We start from the raw sequence: 21,215 nt of genomic DNA, 5'->3' as shown, positions 1-21,215 counted from the left end.
CATCTGGAGAAGACAAAAGATGAAACGGCTTATTGTGATGTTTTTATCAGCTCTCATTCTGACGGCACCCATTCACTGCAGAGACACTGATGCAATGCTACATTTCACCTGATGAAGTAACAAACTCATCCTGATCATGTAGCATGTTGTCATTTTCGGGTGAACTGTTTCTTTAAGTCCAGTCTCTGCAGCTCACTCGTGTACAGTATTCTGTAAAGTTTTCTAGGATCATGATGTGAACACAATAAATATATTCTTATGCATCCAAGTTTATTTACATAGAAAAATACATTCTCATATATTATCTCAAAACACACCAAAACATAGTTACACTTCATTTAGATCATAACAAAGCAGAACATTAAAAAAACGTCTTAATCTGAACATAAGAAAGGCATCTTGGTAACGATCACGAGCGAGGCGTTTAGCGTGACGATCAATGACAGATTCAGTGTTTTAATGTTATATCCAGGACAGAGCTCACTGTTTCCAGTGTTTTCCGCCGGTGTTCATGAGCAGATGGGAGACTTCTCTCGCTCTCTCCGGCGACTGCGTGATCGGAGTTTGCTCTCGGTGACCGACTGAACGATCTTCAGCTCCTCCACGTCCAGATCCTTCATCAGGAGGAGAACGGCCTCCAGCGTGTGACTCTATAAACCAGACGGGTTATAAACACCACATTATTAAACAGTAGAAAATCTGTCAATTATTCTGATTTCTGAAGATCATGTGACACTGAAGACTGGAGGAATGATGCTGAAAATACATAAATTACACTTTAACACAGAAAACATCGGTTTTATATAGTAAAAATATTATATAATTTTACTGCACTTCGGATCAAATAAATGTTTGACTGGTCGTGTACATGTCTGTGCTCGCTCGTACCTTCCTCTTCGGCGTGTCTCCGGTCTCTCGAGGGGACGTCAGCGAGGGGAACTTGTCTCGGGGGAGCAGCTTCATCCCCAGCTGAGCTCGAATCTTACTGCATGAACACGAACACGAGCGTGAGTTGAGTTCAGATCCACAGATCACACAGCAGACAGTCAGTCAGGTCTTACTTGGTTTCCTCCATGCTGTAGTTCAGAGGATCCGCCTCCGAGTCTGCTTCTGTGAGCCCATTGGTTGAGCTGGTGGGGGCGGGGCCTGGAGGTGAAACAAGCTCCTCCCCTTCCTTCAATGCTTGGATGAGCTCCTCCTCCGTAACCACTGACAGAACACACACATGAATATTCTTATCTTAAAGCTTCTCATAAGGTTATGTTTGACAGCATATTAAAAGTTTAAAATATAGAAGTTGAATGCTGATATGCTGATGGTGTTTGAAAGATTTATTTCATTATATATGTATATTTTATACAGTAGTCAGCATTTGAAGTGGATCAAAACCTTTCATAAAAGTTCTCATAAAACCAAAATGCATTCTTGTCTTAAGACAACTTTGATGAACTTTTTAGATCCACTTCAAATGTAGATTAGTGCGTGTATATATATATATATAACATGTATATACATAATTTATCATTTTAAAAACAGCTACAGATTAATGAACTGACACTTTGCAAAAACAATTGTCAGTACATGTATATTATCAATAACTTTTTTTCTATTTTATTTTGTTATTTGAAACTAAATAAACGTTAACTGAAAATAAATTATAAAAAAAGAATCAAATTTTTGTTTAAAAAACTAAACTAAAACATTTATAGAAACTATATGAACATTAAAAAAAACATACTAAAATTTAAACATGAAAAATAAAGTGAAAAAAAAAATATTCAAAAAGTAAAATGGCACTGATATATGTTATAAAATAAAATAATATTTTATAAAAAATATATGTGACCTTGAAGCACAAAACCAGTGATAAGGATCCATTTTTAGAAATTGAGATTTATACATCTTCTGAAAGCTGAATAAATGATCTCTCCAGTGATGTGTGGTTTGTTCGGAGGACAATATTTGTCTGAGATACAACTATTAGAAAATCTGGAATCTGAGGGAGCAAAAAAATCTAAATATTGAGAAAATCATCTTTAAAGTTGTTCAAATGAAGTTCTTAGCAATGCATATTACTAATCAAACATTAAGTTTTGATATATTTACGGTAGGAAGTTTACTAAATATCTTCATGGAACACTTATTATCCTCATGATTTTTGGCATAAAAGAGAAATGTATAATTGTGACCCATACAGTGTATTGTTGTCTATTTCTACAAATATACATCTGTGACACTGATGACTGCTTCTGTGCTGCGGGACACACACACATATATATATAATGATATGATTATGCATTATTTTAAATGTGTGCGAGTGATCATATTCCTGCAGCTGATGGTCAGTACCCTGGTTGTCTAGTTTGTGCAGGCCGGGCAGGTTTCTGATGACGGTCATGCGGTATCTGTGTGGGTCAGCGTCGCAGCAGGGGTTCTCAGCGAGCCACAGCACCTTCAGACGGCTCAGCTGCTGCAGATGCTTCAGCTCCGACAGACTGCAGATGTTATTGCGTCTCAGATAGAGCTCGCTGAGCTGCTGACACGACGAGAGGTGCTCCAGAGACCAGATCTGATTCGCACTGAACACAGAGTTATTACAGGCATGTTATCACGGATTACTGACAGAGAGAACAACACTAACCTCAGCGTGAGAACCTCAATATTAGGAATCTCCACGAATATAGAGATCTGGAAAAAAGATGATGAAATAGGTCAGTTTGTGCAATGAATCTAGAATTAAAAAAGTTTGCTTTTTTATTCAAATTACAAAAAAAAAAAAAAAAACTTTTTGGAGATGCACCTATGTGTGTGTGTATGTTATATTAGACCTAAAGTACTAAAAATCCATAATTTAAATATACTACAACTAAACAATAAAACGAATAGAAACTATATGGATACAATTGACTAAAAATAAAAAAAGTGATTTTGTACTAAATTTGAAAGTAGAAACGAGTTGAAATTAGAAAAGTCAAATTAAAAAATATAGAAACTTAAAATATTAAACTATAACTATTAATGATATATATATATATATATATATATATATATATATATATATATATATATATATATAAAGATAAAGATTGAAAACTCACATCTGTCAGATTGCAGCCCCTGAAACACAAATAAATTATTTAGAGAATACAGTTATTCAGCAAATATCATCTATTAAATCCAGACTCCAAATATCAAACTACACACGAACCCAAAAACACTGAATAAAAGAATAATCCTTTATCAATAATTTGCATGCTAACAGCTAACAGCAGAAAACACACCAGCAGTTCAGCTTCTTCACGCTTTCCAGGTCCGAGGCTTTAGCTCGAGCTAGGACGAGTTTACGCGTTAACTTCATGATGATTAATCTTAAGATTTCGATTGAAATGCGTCGATCTCGAGCTCAAACGCGTTCAGTGATCAACAACATCCCTGCGCTGCTGTGCGTCACTCACTGCGCACGCGCCTCTCTGCGTCTCCATGACGACAGCGCGTCACAACATCCGCTCAGTTCACAGCGTCAGCAGCAGAGGGCGACAAAACAACAAACATACGGTATACATCTCTCAACAGCAATAGAACAAAAATTAAAAGTGTATGTGCATGGCTAAAATAAAGAAATAACTAAATAATAAAAATATATATGCCAGGAATAAAAATAAAATAATTTTTTAACCAAATAATGTGGCATAGTGCTTTTTCTGTTTGCAAAGTGGTACCATATTGTTTAATTTATTTTATAAAATCTTCACAATTTGGCTTAGATTTAGCCCAGTTCAAGTTCAAGTCTGCTTTATTGTCAATTTCCACATGTACAGTACATACATACAGAGAAAAATTGCATTACAGGAACATGATATTTTCTAAGTAATACAATTAGTTGTGTAAAAAAATATATAAACATATATTTAAATATTATGTTCATTGTCATTTTTTAATTACTTATTTAATTTTTGTTTCAATTCAGACATTTCCAGCTTTTTATTATTAATATTTTTCTTTATTTTTTGTTATTTTTATTAGTCCTCTTTTTCAATTTACTTTTATGAGCTTTTATTTCAGTTTCAGTTCACAAATTTTTATTAGTATTTGTTTTTTTTAATGTTTATTTATTATTATTTTTATTATAGTAAATCAAATTAAACTAAATTTAAAATAAGAAATATTGCCTTGGTAACCAGCTGAAATATAATAAATGTTGGCTTTATTTTATCTACAGTAACACATTTTTTATGGTTTTAGTTTGCTCTCTGAGGTTGATCTGTAGATAAGAGCTTCGTCCTCGTAGTCTTTTAATTTATGCTTGACAGAAAAGCTCAGCTGTTTTTCTTCAACCCATTAACTTTTTAAGTTAACTAAAAAGTTAATGGGTTATAGAAAAAAAATGAGCTATTATTATGTCACAAAAAATGAAGTGCTTGTGTCTCTTATTATTGAAAAACACAGAAAAGCGTCTGTTCTCGGAGGATCAGTGTTGCCAGGTCCGCGTTTTTTCAGAACTGGACATCCGGGGATTTCTCGATAGTAATGTAATTAAGGTGTCACTTTTGTCACGTTTTAATTCGATTTGTGTTTACCTCGAGTTGGACTTTATCCGAAATAAAATTAATTAATCAGAGTATTGTCTTAATCGTGTTAAAATCGGAATATTGATGTCCATGTGAACGTACTGATAAAAACCCGCGGACTTGGTAACACGCGCGGGAACGCCCAGAACACACGATAGGCGGAGCTACGCACGGTCCGTGCACGGCGTGAGGAGAATATACGAAGTGTTCACGGGAATCAGTGCGAAGGAAAGCGCCCTGTTTTCTGTTGTTAAGTGCTCATATCTGCGATCTTCCGTCATGTATGTGGACTTTGAGAAGCTGCGGATGAGCGGCGCGGGAAAAGCCATCGCGGTCCTGACGAGCGGCGGTGACGCACAGGGTAAACATGACTAGAACGAGCGAATAAAGTTGATAAAGCGAGCGAAGACAGACTCTGACAGCACAAACTGACTCTGACTGAAGCTCAACTCACAAGTTTGAGCCAAAACTTGGTCTTTGATGCACAACTTCTTTGAAAATTTCGAAACTTTGATGCACTGAATGCTGTGTTAATAGGGATCGTAACTTACTTGGTTGTTGACACGCAGCCGCTGTAAAAATATTTCTTAAACATTAGTTCTGAAATATTTAAAACGTCCAGTTTTTTTTCCTCGATCATGCTAACGTTAGTTTGAAACCGTTCTGAGGCTGTTACATTTGAATGTTCTCTCAACGTTTTTTTTTTTACTGTTAGAAGAACGTTCCATTCTATCAGTTTGAAACCGTGAAAATGCTTTTAAACGTTTAAAATGTGGAATGTCAATACGGCTCCAGAAGTAAACAAACTGCAGGTTTTATTCACAGATATAATATAGAACTTTGTTTCTTTTAAAGAGGGCAACATCTGAAGAGCACATAAGGTTAGAACCAGCAATGCATCTTGTTTCCATCTGTTATATAAAACAATTGCATAGATCATATCTTGTCTTCGTGCCATACATATTAAAATATTAGAAGAATTATTAAAGATAAAAACAGGATAAAATCTTAACAAAAGATTTGGATTGACGCAAAAATTATGGAATGATTTGATATAATTTCCTGATTTTCGATGTTTTTTTTTCTGATGTATGTGTGTCAGAGAGCATGAACTGACTGTGATGTAACCTCACATGACCCCTATCTAGTGTGCATGCACATCTCATGCTTCAGTAGTTCTGTTATTTGTTCCTGATATGTTTCCAGATTAAATTTGCATTGCATGTTGTGTCAAAATATTGCATTAGACACAGTTTGTCAATGCATTTCTCTTTAGTTGATGCATTAAGCACAATTTTAGAAGCTCTTTGCATGGTCGTGTAGATGCATGATAACACGTGTGATTTCTGCAGGTATGAACGCGGTCGTCCGCGCTGTAACACGCATGGGCATTTACGTGGGAGCTAAGGTCTACCTGATTTATGAGGTGAGAGATGTTTCTGTGCATGCACTGAGTCTCAGAGCGCTGCGCTGGTACTGATGCATGTGTTTCTCCAGGGTTATCAAGGACTGGTGGATGGAGGAGATCACATCAAACTCGCCAACTGGCAGAGCGTCACCAACATCATTCAGCTGGTAAAGCTGCGTCCGCTTTAATGCATGCGTGTTTGTTTGTCACATGCATGTGTAATTCTGCCATACCCGCTTCAAGATGTAAATCCAATGATACAGAATCCACAAAAATAAAAATAAATGTCAGTGTAGAATTCCACAAGGTATTGGTTGGATGGAGAAAAATGATCTTGGGGGGGCTTGGAGAAATGCTACAGATATGGAGCAAGTCATATTTTAATTAAAGATTATGAAGATAAATGTATTTATTTTTATGTAAATGCTCTATTTATTTTTATTCCAATTTTTTTTATATAAATGGTTTAGCTATTTTTTTATATAAATGGTTTAGCTATTTTTATATATAAATGTTTTCATTTATTTTATGTTAATGTTTATGTTAATTTATTTATTTATTTTCAAAATATTTACTTGAAATAATATGCACAAATTAATGCAGGTTTCTATGGCTGTGGAAAACCAGAAAAAAAAAATATATCATGGAAATTAATAAAAGTGTTCTTTTAAGTATCAGTAATTTGAGTTATTGTAGTTAATATTTTTTTATTTGTTTTAATATTTTCAATTTTTGTCAAAGTATTTTTTTAATCTTTAATTTTTGTTTTTTAATTACATTTAAGTGTAATTTATTTATTAAATATCCATTTTATTATTATAACTTTTCTATCAGTTTTAGTGATTTTAGTTCTTCAGCTTTGAAATGTTCATCAGTATCAGAGATATTTATTTATTTATTCCTGGGAAATAAAACTTGTGATTTATAGTGGATTTTTTACTGTCTTCTACAGCCTTTAATAATGTCATAATGTCAGTTTCTCTTGTTTGTGAAGGAGCCGTGAGTGTTTCTACAGATAATATTTTGACAGACAGCATCAGAAGCAGGGTTTAGATTAAATCTGGGATCACAGCAGCAGTGTTTACATCACAGACAGACTCGTGACACACTGTATATTCTGCAGTATTTGTAGAAGGCCTTTCTAACAGAAGCAGTCACAATAATTAGCAAGAAGTGCAGTAAAACATCAGTGCGTCAGGTTTTTAGAGCTCATTGAGTGTTTTGTTGAAGGTTGATTGGTTGTGTGCTGTTGTAGTGCTTCATCTGATGCACAGGTGTTGTGATTGCTGTCAGGGTGGCACCATCATCGGCAGCGCTCGCTGTAAAGCCTTCACCACACGTGAGGGCCGTCTCTCCGCGGCGTTTCACCTGCTCCAGCGCGGCATCACTAACCTGTGTGTGTGCGGCGGAGACGGCAGCCTCACCGGAGCCAACATCTTCCGCAGCGAGTGGAGCGACCTGCTGGCTGAACTCGTGCAGCAAGGTACACACACACTCTGAAAACAGACCTATTATACCCTCAAGATGAGTCTCTGTTGCCCTCGGAGTGTGTATGTGAAGCCTCAGCACAAAATACCCCACAGATAATGTTTTATAGCTTGCTGAAGTTGCCACTTTTAGGATAAAAGACAAAACGCTCTATTTTTGTGTTTGTTCCTTTAAATGCAAATGAGCTTGTGCTCCCGCCTCCCTTTTCAAAAGAGGCGGAGCTTCAAGAGCACATGCTCTGTCAGCAACAAACAATCTGAAACTGTTGGAAAGTCTCAAGCGATCTACTCGCATTCCTTTCATGTGTGTTTTTAAACTCTACATTGGCATTATGGATTGTTCTGGAAGCACGTGAAGACTGCAGCCACACAACTGCGTTCAAACACTTTATAAACGTGATTTTTGCACAATAGGTCCCCTTTAAAAAATGAAAGTGCTTGAAAGGTTCTTCACTGAAATGTCATATAGAAGAACCATTTTTAGTTCCACAAAGAAGCGTTCAGTCAGAGGTTCTTTAAGTTCTTTAAGTAAAGGTTCTTGGAACCGAAAGGTTCTTCAGATGTTGAAGGTTCTTTATGGAACCATTTAAACCAAAAGGTTCTACTATGATATCCTGAAGCACCTTTATTCTGATTTTAAAACATTTTAATTAGTTTTAATAATTTAGATTTTTTGTCATTTTCATTAGTTTTTTTTCCTCCTCTTCTCGTCTCTCCTCTCTTCGTCTCTCCTCGTCTTGTCTCTCCTCATCTTCTCTCCTCCTCTCTCCTCTCCTCCTCTCTTCTCTCCTCGTCTCTCCTCGTTTCTCCTCGTTTCTCCTCCTCTCCTCGTCTCTCCTCTCATCTCTCCTCCTCTCCTCTCTTCTCCTCTTCTCTCTTCTTCTCTCCTCTTCTCTCCTGGTGAGCAGGAGCTGATGTGGAGCGTGTCTGTGTGTTTCAGGCCGGATCACGGACTCTCTGGCGCAGCAGCACACTCATCTGAACATCGTGGGTCTGGTGGGATCCATCGATAATGATTTCTGTGGAACCGACATGACGATCGGAGCTGATTCTGCTCTGCATCGCATCATGGAAGTTATTGATGCAATCAGCACCACGGCACAAAGGTTAAACACACACACAGCCAAGAGACACACGGTCAAAAATTAACCCTTGCCAAAAAAGAATAAACTAATGCAAGTTACTGCAGCATCACATTGTCAAATCATAAAAACCATAATCTGACCTTCACTGACCTCAGCAACGCCACAGATCTGCAATATACCTGACAATAAATAATGATAATTCTTCTTTTTCTTATATTTATAAAATATTAAAATTACAAAATACTTAATAACAGTAATCATTATTAATAATACAGTTATTGCTAAATATAAATACTAAAAATAATAATTTAACCAAAATAGGAAATAGTACTATCGGGCTAGAGCTGCACTTTGTTTTAATGTCAGTTTGGCTATATAATAATAATAATAATAAAAAATAAAAATAATAATTATTATACATTTTTTACAATTAGTATTTTTATTATTTTTATTTTTTCTCATATTTTGTGCATTATTACTCAGATTAAATAATGTAAGCATACCAGTTAATTTCAGTTAATTTTTTTTTAAACAAATTAATACTTCAATTAATCAAGGATGCATTCAATTGATTGAAAGTGACAGTAAAAACATTAGAAAAAGTTATATTTTGAATAAATGCTGTTTTTTTCTTTCTATTAATCTGTGAATCCTAAAAAATAAAATGCATCAGTTTTCACAAAAATATTGGACTGTTTTCAACACTGATGATAATCAGAAATGTGTCTTGAGCAGTAAATCATCATATTTTCATGATTTCTGAAGATCACGTGACACTGAAGACTGGAGGAATGATGCTGAAAATACAGCGGAGCATCACAGAAATACATTACACTTTAACACAGATTCACACAGAAAACAGTTATTTCACACTTTAATAATATTGTATGTTTTTACTGTATTTTTGATCAAATAAATGCAGCCTTGCTGAGCAGATTTGACTGTGACTCATCGGTTTGTGTTGTTTTCAGTCATCAGAGGACGTTTGTGCTGGAGGTGATGGGACGCCACTGTGGGTATGTCATGTTCACTCGACTGATTCATTTCCTCAGCTGTTTTATTCTTCATAAGGGCATCTGGTCTGATGCGGTCTGGTCTGGTTCTGCAGGTATCTGGCGGTGGTTTCTGCTCTGGCGTGTGGTGCTGACTGGGTCTTCATCCCCGAGGCTCCACCGGAGGACGGATGGGAGGATCACATGTGCGCTCGACTCGGAGAGGTGAGATGGGAAGAGAGCTCTGCACAATTTTTATAATATGAATATTGAGATATAAACAATTTTTTTTTATTGCAGTCCATCATTTATTTGATAAACATTTATTTGTGCTCCAGGGTTACATTTTAGGTTGTAGAAATCTCTTGACTCACTAATGAAATGGGTGTGTGTGTGTGTGTGTGTTTGTGTGTGTGTGTGTGTGTGTGTGTGTGGTGGCAGGTCCGCAGTAAAGGTTCTCGTCTGAACATCGTGATCATCGCAGAAGGAGCCATCGACAAACACGGCCAGCTGATCTCCTCCAACTACGTCAAAGATGTGAGACTCTCGTGGAGCTGTTTGTCAGTTCTGTGCAGATCTGTGGCTGTTGTTCACTCGTGTGTGTGTGTGTGTGTGTGTGTGTGTGTAGCTGATCGTGCAGCGGTTGGGTTACGACACACGGGTCACTGTCCTGGGTCATGTTCAGAGAGGAGGAACACCGTCCGCCTTCGATCGGGTCCTGGTGAGTGCGATAAAAGCAATCATGTTCAAATGTGGACTTTTTTTGTTTCTTCAGTGTATCATGCACTGAGCATTTCACTCGCATTTGCATCTAAAAAAAGATGTGTACATACTGGAATAAGTGTTTAGCATTTAGCGATTGGCTGTTGGTGTTTTGGTGTGTGTAGAGCAGTAAGATGGGTGTGGAGGCCGTGGTGGCTCTGCTGGACGCGACTCCGGAGACGTCTGCGTGTGTCATCGGTCTGTCTGGGAATCACGCCATGCGTCTGCCGCTCATGGAGTGTGTGATCATGGTGAGTCACTCACCAAACACCCGTGACCTTTGACCTCTGCACAGCGGCTGGTACAAAGAGTTTGTAACGAATGTAACTTTGTGGTTCTGTGTTTTTTGCTTTGTAGACGAAAGAGGTCCAGACAGCCATGAATGAGAAGAGGTTTGAAGAAGCCATTCAGCTGCGTGGAAAGTGAGTTGTGTTCGTTTGTTAATGAATCTGTGAGATGGTTCACTGATTGCTCCGTCGTTGCAGGAGTTTTGAGAACAACTGGAACACGTACAAACTCTTAGCTCATCAGAAACCAGCTCTGTCTAAGGTAACAAACTCCACGACTTTGAGTTCTCAAATACTATATACTTTCTTTCTGCTTGTTTGTTTAAAAATCAACATTCAAAATCAACATATATATATATATATATATATATATATACACACACACACACACTACCATTTAAAAGTTTTGTATCAGTGAGACTTGTAATGTTTTTTAAAGACGTTTAATGTTTTTTGATCAAATAAATGCATGCTTGATGAGCAGAATAGACTTCTTTAAAAAGTCTTACTGATACCAAACTTTTGAAGAGTTATAATTTTTTTTATTATTAAATCATTTAATATTATATAATGTATTTGTTATTTACATTTATTACATGTCTTTGTGTTTATTTAAACCATGTAATCATCTAAAATGTGTATTTTTTATAAATATATAAATAGATTTTTTAAATTTAGAATTAAAGAAATTGTGCCTGTTATCAGCTCAAATGTGTGTGTGTGTGTTTGTGTGTGTGTGTGTATAGAGTAATTACTCTATGGCGATCCTGAACGTCGGCGCTCCGGCCGCAGGGATGAACGCTGCTGTGAGATCCGCAGTTCGAGTGGGACTCGCTCAGGGTCACAGGGTTTACACTGTCCACGACGGCTTCGAGGGTCTGGCCAAAGACGAGGTGAGGACAGCAGAGAAGACAGTGTGTGTGCGTGTGCGCGCGTGTGAAAGAGAGTGCGCGTGTGAGAGAGAGTGCGCGTGTGTGAGAGTGCGCGTGTGTGAAAGAGAGTGCGCGTGTGTGAAAGAGAGTGCGCGTGTGTGAGAGAGTGCGCATGTGAGAGAGAGTGCTGAAAGGGAGTGCGCGTGTGTGAGAGTGCGCGTGTGTGAAAGAGAGTGCGCGTGTGTGAAAGAGAGTGCGCGTGTGTGAGAGAGTGCGCATGTGAGAGAGAGTGCTGAAAGGGAGTGCGCGTGTGTGAGAGTGCGCGTGTGTGAAAGAGAGTGCTGAAAGGGAGTGCGCGTGTGTGAGAGTGCGCGTGTGTGAAAGAGAGTGCGCGTGTGTGAGAGAGTGCGTGTGTGTGAAAGAGAATGCTGAAAGGGAGTGCGTATGTGTGAAAGAGTGCTGAAAGAGTGTGCGTGTGTGTGAAAGAGTGTGCGTGTGTGAGAGTGCGCGTGTGTGAAAGAGAGTGCGCGTGTGTGAAAGAGAGTGCGCGTGTGTGAGAGAGTGCGCGTGTGAGAGAGAGTGCTGAAAGGGAGTGCGCGTGTGTGAGAGTGCGCGTGTGTGAAAGAGAGTGCTGAAAGGGAGTGCGCGTGTGTGAGAGTGCGCGTGTGTGAAAGAGAGTGCGCGTGTGTGAGAGAGTGCGTGTGTGTGAAAGAGAATGCTGAAAGGGAGTGCGTATGTGTGAAAGAGTGCTGAAAGAGTGTGCGTGTGTGTGAAAGAGTGTGCGTGTGTGAGAGTGTGCGCGTGTGTGAGTGCGCGTGTGTGAGAGAGTGCGCGTGTGTGAGAGAGTGCGCGTGTGTGAGAGAGTGCGCGTGTGTGAAAGAGAGTGCGCGTGTGTGAGAGAGTGCGTGTGTGAAAGAGTGCGCGTGTGTGAGAGAGTGCGTGTGTGTGAAAGAGAATGCCGAAAGAGTGTGCATGTGTGTGAAAGAGTGCGCGTGTGTGAGAGAGTGCTGAAAGAGTGTGCGTGTGTGTGAGTGTGCGTGTGTGTGAGTGTGCGTGTGTGTGAGTGCGCGTGTGTGAGAGTGCGCGCGTGTGTGAGAGTGCGCGCGTGTGTGAGAGTGCGCGTGTGTGTGAGAGAGTGCGCGTGTGTGAAAGAGAGTGCGCGTGTGTGAGAGAGTGCGTGTGTGTGAAAGAGAATGCTGAAAGGGAGTGCGTATGTGTGAAAGAGTGCTGAAAGAGTGTGCGTGTGTGTGAAAGAGTGTGCGTGTGTGAGTGCGCGCGTGTGTGAGAGAGTGCGCGTGTGTGAGAGAGTGCGTGTGTGTGAAAGAGTGCTGAAAGAGTGTGCGTGTGTGTGAAAGAGTGTGCGTGTGTGAGTGCGCGCGTGTGTGAGAGAGTGCGCGCGTGTGAAAGAGAGTGCGCGTGTGTGAGAGAGTGCGTGTGTGTGAAAGAGTGCTGAAAGAGTGTGCGTGTGTGTGAAAGAGTGCGCGTGTGTGAGAGAGTGCTGAAAGAGTGTGCGTGTGTGTGAGTGCGCGTGTGTGAAAGTGCGTGTGTGAGAGTGCGTGCGTGAGAGAGCGTCTGCGTGCGTGTGAAAGTGTGCGTGTCTGTGAGAGTGTGTATGTGTGTGTGAGGGAGTGTGTGTCTGTGAAAGAGTGTGTTTGTGTGTGAGAGAGAGAGTGCGTGTGTGAGAGTGTGCGTGTGTGTGTGTGTGTGAGATTGAGTGAGTGTGTGTGTGTGTGTGTGTGTGTGTGTGTGTGAGAGAGAGAGAGAGAAAGAGAGTGCATGTGTGTGTAAAAGTGTAATGAGTCAACTTGAAAACCATAATTGAGTAAAAAGTACAGATGCCTCACAGTGCAAATTACTGCACTACATGTTAAGTCACCAATTCTGAAACTTCAGTAAAAGTCTTCTAGTATCTGATTTTAATAGTTTTTAAGAAATACTTAAGGTTTTTACTTCTACTAAATATAGGTTCAGAGATGCAGAGCCAGGGATCTATGTGCAGGTATTTGATGGTAAAAACTAGAACAAACAATAAACCAAAAGGAACAAACAGAATGATGGTCAATCAGACAACCAGTGAGTTGCAATAAATCACAATCCACTAACATCACACTGAAGTTGCAAAACCTCAATATAACCTATGATTTCTGCAATGCGGAAAATGTGGATAAAATCACGGAATCAGGTCATTTAAATGGAATTTCCTGTATGACGTGGAATGTCATGGAAATTGTGGCTTTGGATAAATCTCAGCGTCTGCTGAATGACTAGATGTAGATGTGTGAGGTTTCTCTGAGCTCTGCTTCACTCCTGCAGGTGACTGAGGTTCACTGGCATGATGTGGCTGGATGGACGGGGCAGGGAGGATCACTGCTGGGCACCAAACGGTCAGTTCTGTGCGTCTCTTTACCGGACTGAACACCATGAGCCTCGAGCAGCACCGCACACGTCATCCACCATCTGATCAGACAACTGCAAGATGTTTCAGAAGTTGCTTGTTTTCTGTGTCTGTTCTGTCTGTCACATAAGCCCCGCCCACAGTACAATCTCATTGGTCCATCTCACTCCCCATATCTTCATATTAAATAACGCACACACTCTGATTGGCTGAGATATCATTGCTTCATGCTGCACTTTAAGTTTAAAGAAATTAAATTCTCTTGACTGGAAACTCTGTTTCGACGTTAAATCTTGAATGAATACTGTTACAATCCACAGAATAGTTACTTCTAAATAATTATCTTTTACCTTTCTCAATAGTTTGCATTTATTTATTTGTTAAAAGAGTTATGTGTTTAGTTTAGTAAAACTAAAATTAAAACCTATTTCTTTACTTGGAATAAAATATTTTGGGTGGTTCATAAGATAACATTGGTCATTTTCATTTAGTTTTTACTTGATGTACGCAAATAACTAAAACTAGTATATAGATGTGTAAAAAATAACTTGTAATTTTAAAGTAAAATGTGTCGTTTCATGTTGTCTTTTTCTCATTTAATATATGAGTGTATCATCAATGCATTCATTTGTGTGTTTATATTTGTTCAGAACTCTTCCCAACTCCTGCATGGAGGACATCGTGGCCAATATCAGCAAATACAACATCCAGTCGCTGCTGGTGATTGGTGGATTTGAGGTACGGACTGTGTGTGTGTGTGTGTGTGTGTGTGTGGTAACTGTGTGTGTCTCCTGCAGGCGTATGAAGGAGTTCTTCAGCTAGTAGTGGCTCGAGGACGCTATGATGAACTGTGTATCGCCATGTGTGTGATTCCCGCCACCATCAGCAACAACGTGCCGGGCACAGACTTCAGTTTGGGAGCAGACACGGCTGTGAACGCCGCGATGGAGGTGAGACACACTCTCCTGAGACGGTAATCGAACACTGTTCTAATGATAATTAAAATATGAAACCAATACTAACTTCTCTCTGTCTGTCTGCTCAGAGCTGTGATAGAATCAAGCAGTCTGCGTCTGGAACCAAACGCCGCGTCTTCATCGTGGAGACCATGGGAGGATACTGCGGTTACCTAGCAACCACCACCGGCATCGCCGTGGGAGCAGACGCCGTCTACATCTATGAGGAGCCGTTCAGCATCCACGAGCTGGAGGCAAGACCACAATCCCTGTCTCTTCTTATCAAAAAATACTGTAGAAATTGTTAAATCATGTTGTAATTTTAATCATCTGTGTTCTGTGTGAATCTGTGTTAAAGTGTAATGTATTTCTGTGATGCTCCGCTGTATTTCCAGCATCATTCCTCCAGTCTTCAGTGTCACATGATCTTCAGAAATCATGAAAATATGATGATTTATTTCATTTTATTCCTGTTTAAAGTGCTTTAAGTGGTTTTGATCAAGCATGTCAAATGTTTTAGTAATTCAGAGCTTGACTCACGGTTTCCTCTCAGACAAACGTGGAGCATCTGACGGAGAAGATGAAGAAGGATATTCAGAGAGGACTAGTGTTGAGGTAAAGCATCACATGACACCTGTCTTGATGATTCTCTTCTGCTCTTCATGTAGCTGTGATTCACTGAAAGTTGTCTTCATTCTTCTTCTCTGCAGGAATGAGAAGTGTCACGAGCACTACACCACTGACTTCATCTACAATCTGTACTCCGCTGAGGGCAAGGGCGTCTTCGACTGCAGGGTCAATGTTCTGGGTCACCTGCAGCAGGTGAGACGCCCGTCTAGTGATCATGTGACCAGTGTTATGATAAATCAGACACGGAATCATCATGTTGTTGTTTTGATGTTTTTTTTGTCCTTGTTTTTGTTGTTTTGTGTGATTAGGGCGGTGTTCCCACTCCGTTCGATAGGAATTTTGGCACTAAACTGGGAGTGAAGTCAGTTCTGTGGCTTACAGAGAAGATGAACAATGCTTACAGACATGGTGAGACACATTATAAAACTTACAAAACTTAAACAAAAATTAGGAATGTTACCTTGACTAGTAACTAATATATAAAACAAGTTTAGGTACAAAAATGACTGAAGCTAAAATTGTAATAAATTTAAAATGATAGATAAATGGAACTTTTTGGAAATAAATATAAATGAAAGCTAAATGGAATTTTTTTAAATAATAAAAAATATAAAATTACGTCATAAAAGTACTAAAACTTAAATATAAATGAAAGTGAAATAGAAATATACCAAATTTAAAATTGATAAAATTACATTATAAAAGTACTAAAACTAAAACAAATATAAATAAAAGCTAAATGGATTTTTTTTTTTATTTATAAAAAAATATAAAATTACATTATAAACGTACTAAAAATGAAATATAAATGAATGCTAAATATAATTTTATCATTTTTAAAATGTGTATTTCTATTATAAAAATGATAAAAATAAAATAAATATAAATGAACGTTAAATGGATTGAAAAAAAATTATAATAAAAATTATAAAATTACATAATAAAAGTACTAAAACTGAAATAAATATAAATGAACGCTAAATAGAAAAATAAAAAAGGATAAAGCACATAATAAAATTATTAACCTAAAACTGAAATAAATATGAATTAAATCAAAAAATGTTTTTTTAAAATAAAAAGAACTAATAAACAAATTACAAAAGCACAAATAAATCACAAAGATTAAAATAAATATAGATTAAATAAATATTTAAAATTAACACATTTAAATATAAAATTTACACACAATTATCAACAAATACAGACAATAAGATCATAAAATAACACCACAATAAGTAAACGAATAGCTAAATAAATCTAATACTGTATTAAAAATATATAAATAATTACAGCAAATTACAGCTCCATACTGCCACTGTTTAACAGCTTTGGCACCAATTCACAAACCTTCCAATCTCTGAAAAATATTCAGACAAGTCCCAGTTCTTTTTCAATAAATCTAAGATTGCAGTACCATCTGAGAATTTAACGATATAATTATTAGAGTAACACCTTCCACACTCATCCGTATACAAACAACAACAAAACAAAACCGGTGACCTAACAGAGCCCTGAGGGACACCTGTTCTGATTTCAGATAGTGTTCCATTAACATCAGCCTGCTGCCTGCGATTGGTTAAAAAACTTCAGAACTATTTTATGAAACCTTCAAGCATTTAAATTAATGGATTAAATGATGTGACCCTGACTGTGAAAACCCAGCTAAAGTCTTTTTTTTTGGTGATTTACTGTTCTATCTAGATATAATCATACTTCATAAAGATTGACTGATATTGACTGAGTAAGACCATGTAAAAGATTTAACCATAATGAAATAAATGGTTGAACCAAACATAATTCGATTTGGAGACTTTAGCCTGGATTTCAAAGAGAGGCTCACATATTAATATGAGTAATCGATTTGAAGGCAGTGATGATGAGTGAAGCTCTGTTTGTTTGTGAATCGCAGGCCGTGTGTTTGCGAATGCTCCAGATACGGCTTGCGTGATCGGCATGAAGAAGAAAGTGATGTCGTTCAGTCCCGTCACCGAACTCAAAGCACACACCGACTTTGAGTAAGAGTCACATGACTAAATATAGCCCACCTCATGAATAATGAATGTCATGCGGGAGCTCATTATAATATGATGTCATAATAATAACTACTCTACAAGACAAAAGTTTGGAATAGGAAATTGTTTTAATCTTTTAAAGCTTAGTAAGGCTGTAATTATTAGTCAGTAAAAATTAAATAATATTAGAATACAAAATAGCAGTTTTCTAAGTGAATATCTATTAAATTCTAATTTATTTATATGTATTTTCAGCATCATTACTCCAGTCTTCAGTGTCACATGATCTTCAGAAATCATTCTGATATGATGATTTGATAACATTTCTGATTATTATCAGTGTTGAACACAGTATACACACAAGTATATTACACACAATATTTTTTTATTTTCAAACTTTGATACATTTTATTGTTTTTCAGGATTCACAGATGAACAAAGATCAAAAGAACAGCATTTATTAATATATATATATATATATTATTGTTTATTGTCACTTGATCCATTAATAGATCCAAAACAGATTATTTATGTTTTTTTATAATATTTTGCTATTTTTAAACAAATAAATGCTGCCTCTGTGAACAGAAATGTAACATTCTTTCCAAATTTGGCTGCTACTTATTGAGTTAATGATGTGCTATTCTTTGTTCTGCATCCCAAATATATTCAATCTTGATTTTGTAACATGTTGCAACAAGATGCTTTTTTTTGTTTGTTTTGTTTTTAGGCTTTAGTGAAATTTTTTTTTGGACGTAATAAATAACTACAAAACAGCATGTCAAGCAAATATCTTCCAAAAAACAAGCATGTTGTCATGTGTTTGCTTCAGTGTGTTCTAGTGTCTGTGGATGATGTGTGTTTGTGTTTGTGCAGACACCGGATGCCGCAGAAGCAGTGGTGGCTCAATCTGCGGCCCATGCTCAAGATGTTGGCCAAATATCAGACCAGTTTTGGCGAGTATGTGACCGGAGAGATCGAACACGTGACGCGCCACACACTGAGCAAGGAGACCGGATTCTGAGTGGCTGCTCACTCCATCATCATCATCATCATCATCATCATCATCATCATCATCATCATCATCATCATCGCCTCTGAGCCAATCAATCCTGTCATACTCATAACTGCATTTATATGCTGCATATAACACGTTATTAACAGAACATCAGTGTTTATGAACTATGTTCATCAGCCGTCTGCTGTGCCTCTTATAATATTTCGTCCTCATATGCGAGTCTTTATTATTTCAACAGTTGTGCATGTTTGTGTAAAAGACGAAATAGTGAATTGTGTTTCTGTATAATCTGGGTTTTCTGGTTTTTGGACACAATCTTTTCCTCTTTCTGTTGTGCTGATTATTTTTTTGGGCTGATGTTTGAAGCGCTGTTTCTCTGGTGTTTGAGTATAATCTTGTTTTTTCTAATTATTTGGCTGTTGTTTGTTTCTTTATTCCAGAATCCTTGATTTGTTTGAGTGTCTGCTGTTGAATTATTACTGAATTATTGTGCTCTTCTCAGTTCTCTTCTCTTCTCTTCTCTTCTCTGATCTGTAGAAATACTTCATGCCATGTTTACTGACCAATGTGTTAAATTTGGATGTCTCAACTTTTAAAGATGCTCTTTTGTGATTAAACCTGACAAAATAAATAGAGATATTTTCTGATTAACAAAAAAAAAAAAAATTGCGTGGTGTTTACTGTATTTTATTTTTAAGTCTAAATTATGATTTTACTGAAGCAGCACACATTGATAAAGAGAGAACATATTTAAAATAATAAAATAATTTGTTTAATATTTAAGAATATATATTTGACTACATTTAGCATATGTTTTGATCCAAAGCGACTTAAAAATGAGGACAAAAGAGTAATAATATACAAGTGCTATAATACATTTCATATTAAATCATCTTAATGCAGTAAGTTTTATACATATATATATGTGTGTATATATATATATATATATATATATATATATATATTCTACAAATACAGTCTTTTAGCGTGATAAGTTATGGTTAAATAATTAAAAGTGTTCAAGATTAGAACTGTTAACAAAAAATTAATTGAACACCCAGTGCGCTTGCCACTGTAACTTATAGGATTTTAATTATTTTTAATTTTTCTCATACTGTAGAATTTAATGAATTAAGTGTTTCTGGTTTCTTCTCAAATGTGTTTATTTGGCATTAATAATTTTAAGCCTGGTTTGACACTGAACTCCCGAACTGGCTCAAATGATTCACACTCCGAACTCCCAAATTGATTTAAATGAGTCGCGAACCCGCTCCGAACTCCCGAACCAACTTAATGATTCGCAAACCACAAACTGACTAAAATGATTCGCCAAACTGCTCCGAACTCCCGAACTGACGTAAATGATTCGCGAACCCGCTCCGAACTCCCGAAATGATTCAAATGATTCGCGATCCCCAAATTGACTCAAATGTTTCGGGAACCCGCTCCGAACTCCCGAACTGACTCAAATGATTCGCGATCCCCAAACGGACTCAAATGATTCACGCTCCGAACTCCCGAACTGATTAAAATGATTCACGCTCCGAACTCCCGAACTGACTCAAATGATTCGCGAACCCCCTCCGAACTCTCGAACGGATCACATTAGATTGTGGTTAATCTTGCAGATCATGACTTATCTGCTCTTCCTCTCCCTGCAGTTTAGTAAAATAAAGATTCCTCCTTGGAACTCCCACCTCTTATGTGGGTTTTATTGTTCTGGGTCTGATTTTGGGCTCCTGGGGTCTCAAAAAAGAAACATTTTCAATCTCCAAGGTGAACGTTATGACAACACCGGTGTTGTGCTAGTTACTAAGAAATAGTACTAGTTTAACTAGTTAACAGTTAGTAGTTACTTAATTCAAAAATAAACTGAATTACTTTGTTGATTACTTACACCAAAAAGTAATGCATTACTGTTAAAAGTAACTTTTTAAGAACTTTCTTTAAGGTTCCCATTAATGCGCTTTTATGTGTTATGGTCTATACAAACACACAGTGAAACAGAAAGTAATTTTTAAACACTATTTTGATTAAGTCAGACCAGCACAAACTGAATATTGTATATCACAAGGATTTCTGAAATAAATAACAAAACACCTGAATAATATATTGAGAATCAAAAACTAAAGTGGCTTCTGCATCATAAAAGCTGTTGTGTTGAGCTCTTAAATATGTTCCTTTCACAGCTTAAGTATGAAAACTATCAACGATGGACAACATAACACAGAACTTTTTGAAATAAATAAATGAAAGCAATCTGAATTATTCAGAATCAATTTCGAGAAACATACACACATATACAGATGTAACTGATATATGTAAATTATATATATATATATATATATATATATATATATATATATATATATATATATATATATATATATATATACAGAGCAAAAGTTTGGAAACATTACTATTTTTAATGTTTTTGAAAGAAGTTTCTCTGCTCATCAAGCCTGCATTTATTTGATCAAAAATACAGAAAAAACAATAATATTGTGATATATTATTACAATTTAAAATAATGGTTTTAGAATTTATTATACTTTAAATTATCATTTATTTCTGTGATTAAAATGTTTTTAGATACAATGTTCTAATGTTGCAAATATAATTTTTTGCACAATTTTTTTAGTGTTATTCGCTTATTGTTTTTCTGTGTGCCTGTAATCAATCAAGTAAAACAATTTACAGATGATTTATCATACTACACAAACTGCATTGTTTTGGCACTGTG

General features: G+C 37.0%; 2 protein-coding genes across 5 annotated transcripts; one reads left to right on the top strand and one right to left on the bottom strand.

Annotated features, from left to right (window-relative positions):
• Positions 1-251: 251 nt before the first annotated feature.
• On the bottom strand, positions 252-3,472 carry LOC113111292 (protein C21orf2). The gene is made up of 7 exons (XM_026275913.1): positions 3,282-3,472; positions 3,099-3,117; positions 2,642-2,688; positions 2,350-2,579; positions 1,062-1,209; positions 889-985; positions 252-650 (listed from the first exon to the last, which is right to left on the bottom strand). Exons 1-7 carry the CDS (start codon positions 3,356-3,358, stop codon positions 510-512), a joined length of 759 nt encoding a protein of 252 aa, XP_026131698.1. The 5' UTR covers positions 3,359-3,472; the 3' UTR covers positions 252-509.
• A 1,242-nt stretch (positions 3,473-4,714) lies between these two features.
• On the top strand, positions 4,715-19,128 carry LOC113111267 (ATP-dependent 6-phosphofructokinase, liver type-like). 4 transcript variants are annotated; one of them, XM_026275875.1, is made up of 23 exons: positions 4,715-4,929; positions 5,921-5,994; positions 6,066-6,143; positions 7,270-7,459; positions 8,404-8,569; positions 9,520-9,564; positions 9,657-9,765; positions 9,982-10,077; positions 10,169-10,261; positions 10,428-10,553; positions 10,660-10,724; positions 10,788-10,851; positions 11,336-11,482; positions 13,775-13,845; positions 14,507-14,594; positions 14,654-14,806; positions 14,902-15,066; positions 15,366-15,427; positions 15,523-15,634; positions 15,751-15,850; positions 17,352-17,457; positions 18,331-18,492; positions 18,529-19,128. In XM_026275875.1, exons 1-22 carry the CDS (start codon positions 4,848-4,850, stop codon positions 18,476-18,478), a joined length of 2,340 nt encoding a protein of 779 aa, XP_026131660.1. In that variant the 5' UTR covers positions 4,715-4,847; the 3' UTR covers positions 18,479-18,492; positions 18,529-19,128. The 4 variants fall into 4 exon arrangements, with proteins under 4 accessions (XP_026131660.1, XP_026131659.1, XP_026131658.1 ...); XM_026275874.1 differs by having other exon boundaries at positions 18,331-18,514; positions 18,548-19,128; XM_026275876.1 differs by adding an exon at positions 5,424-5,449 and having other exon boundaries at positions 4,725-4,929; positions 18,331-19,128.
• Positions 19,129-21,215: the final 2,087 nt, after the last annotated feature.

This window comes from Carassius auratus, chromosome 11 (genome assembly GCF_003368295.1).
Source record: "Carassius auratus strain Wakin chromosome 11, ASM336829v1, whole genome shotgun sequence".
NCBI lineage: Eukaryota > Metazoa > Chordata > Actinopteri > Cypriniformes > Cyprinidae > Carassius > Carassius auratus.
This window is presented reverse-complemented; position numbering and strand designations above follow the sequence as displayed.

Bases quoted from the DNA above. Each gene is read 5' to 3' on its own strand.
- LOC113111292 (XM_026275913.1), bottom strand. From the start codon at position 3,358: ATGAAGTTAACGCGTAAACTCGTCCTAGCTCGAGCTAAAGCCTCGGAC. The intron at 1,210-2,349 runs GTACTGACCATC...GTGTTCTGTCAG, and splicing joins GCACAAACTAGACAACCAGG to TGGTTACGGAGGAGGAGCTC. The intron at 986-1,061 runs GTAAGACCTGAC...GTGTTCATGCAG, and splicing joins TACAGCATGGAGGAAACCAA to TAAGATTCGAGCTCAGCTGG.
- LOC113111267 (XM_026275875.1), top strand. From the start codon at position 4,848: ATGTATGTGGACTTTGAGAAGCTGCGGATGAGCGGCGCGGGAAAAGCC. The intron at 7,460-8,403 runs GTACACACACAC...TGTGTGTTTCAG, and splicing joins GGCTGAACTCGTGCAGCAAG to GCCGGATCACGGACTCTCTG. The intron at 14,807-14,901 runs GTGAGACACACT...CTGTCTGCTCAG, and splicing joins CTGTGAACGCCGCGATGGAG to AGCTGTGATAGAATCAAGCA.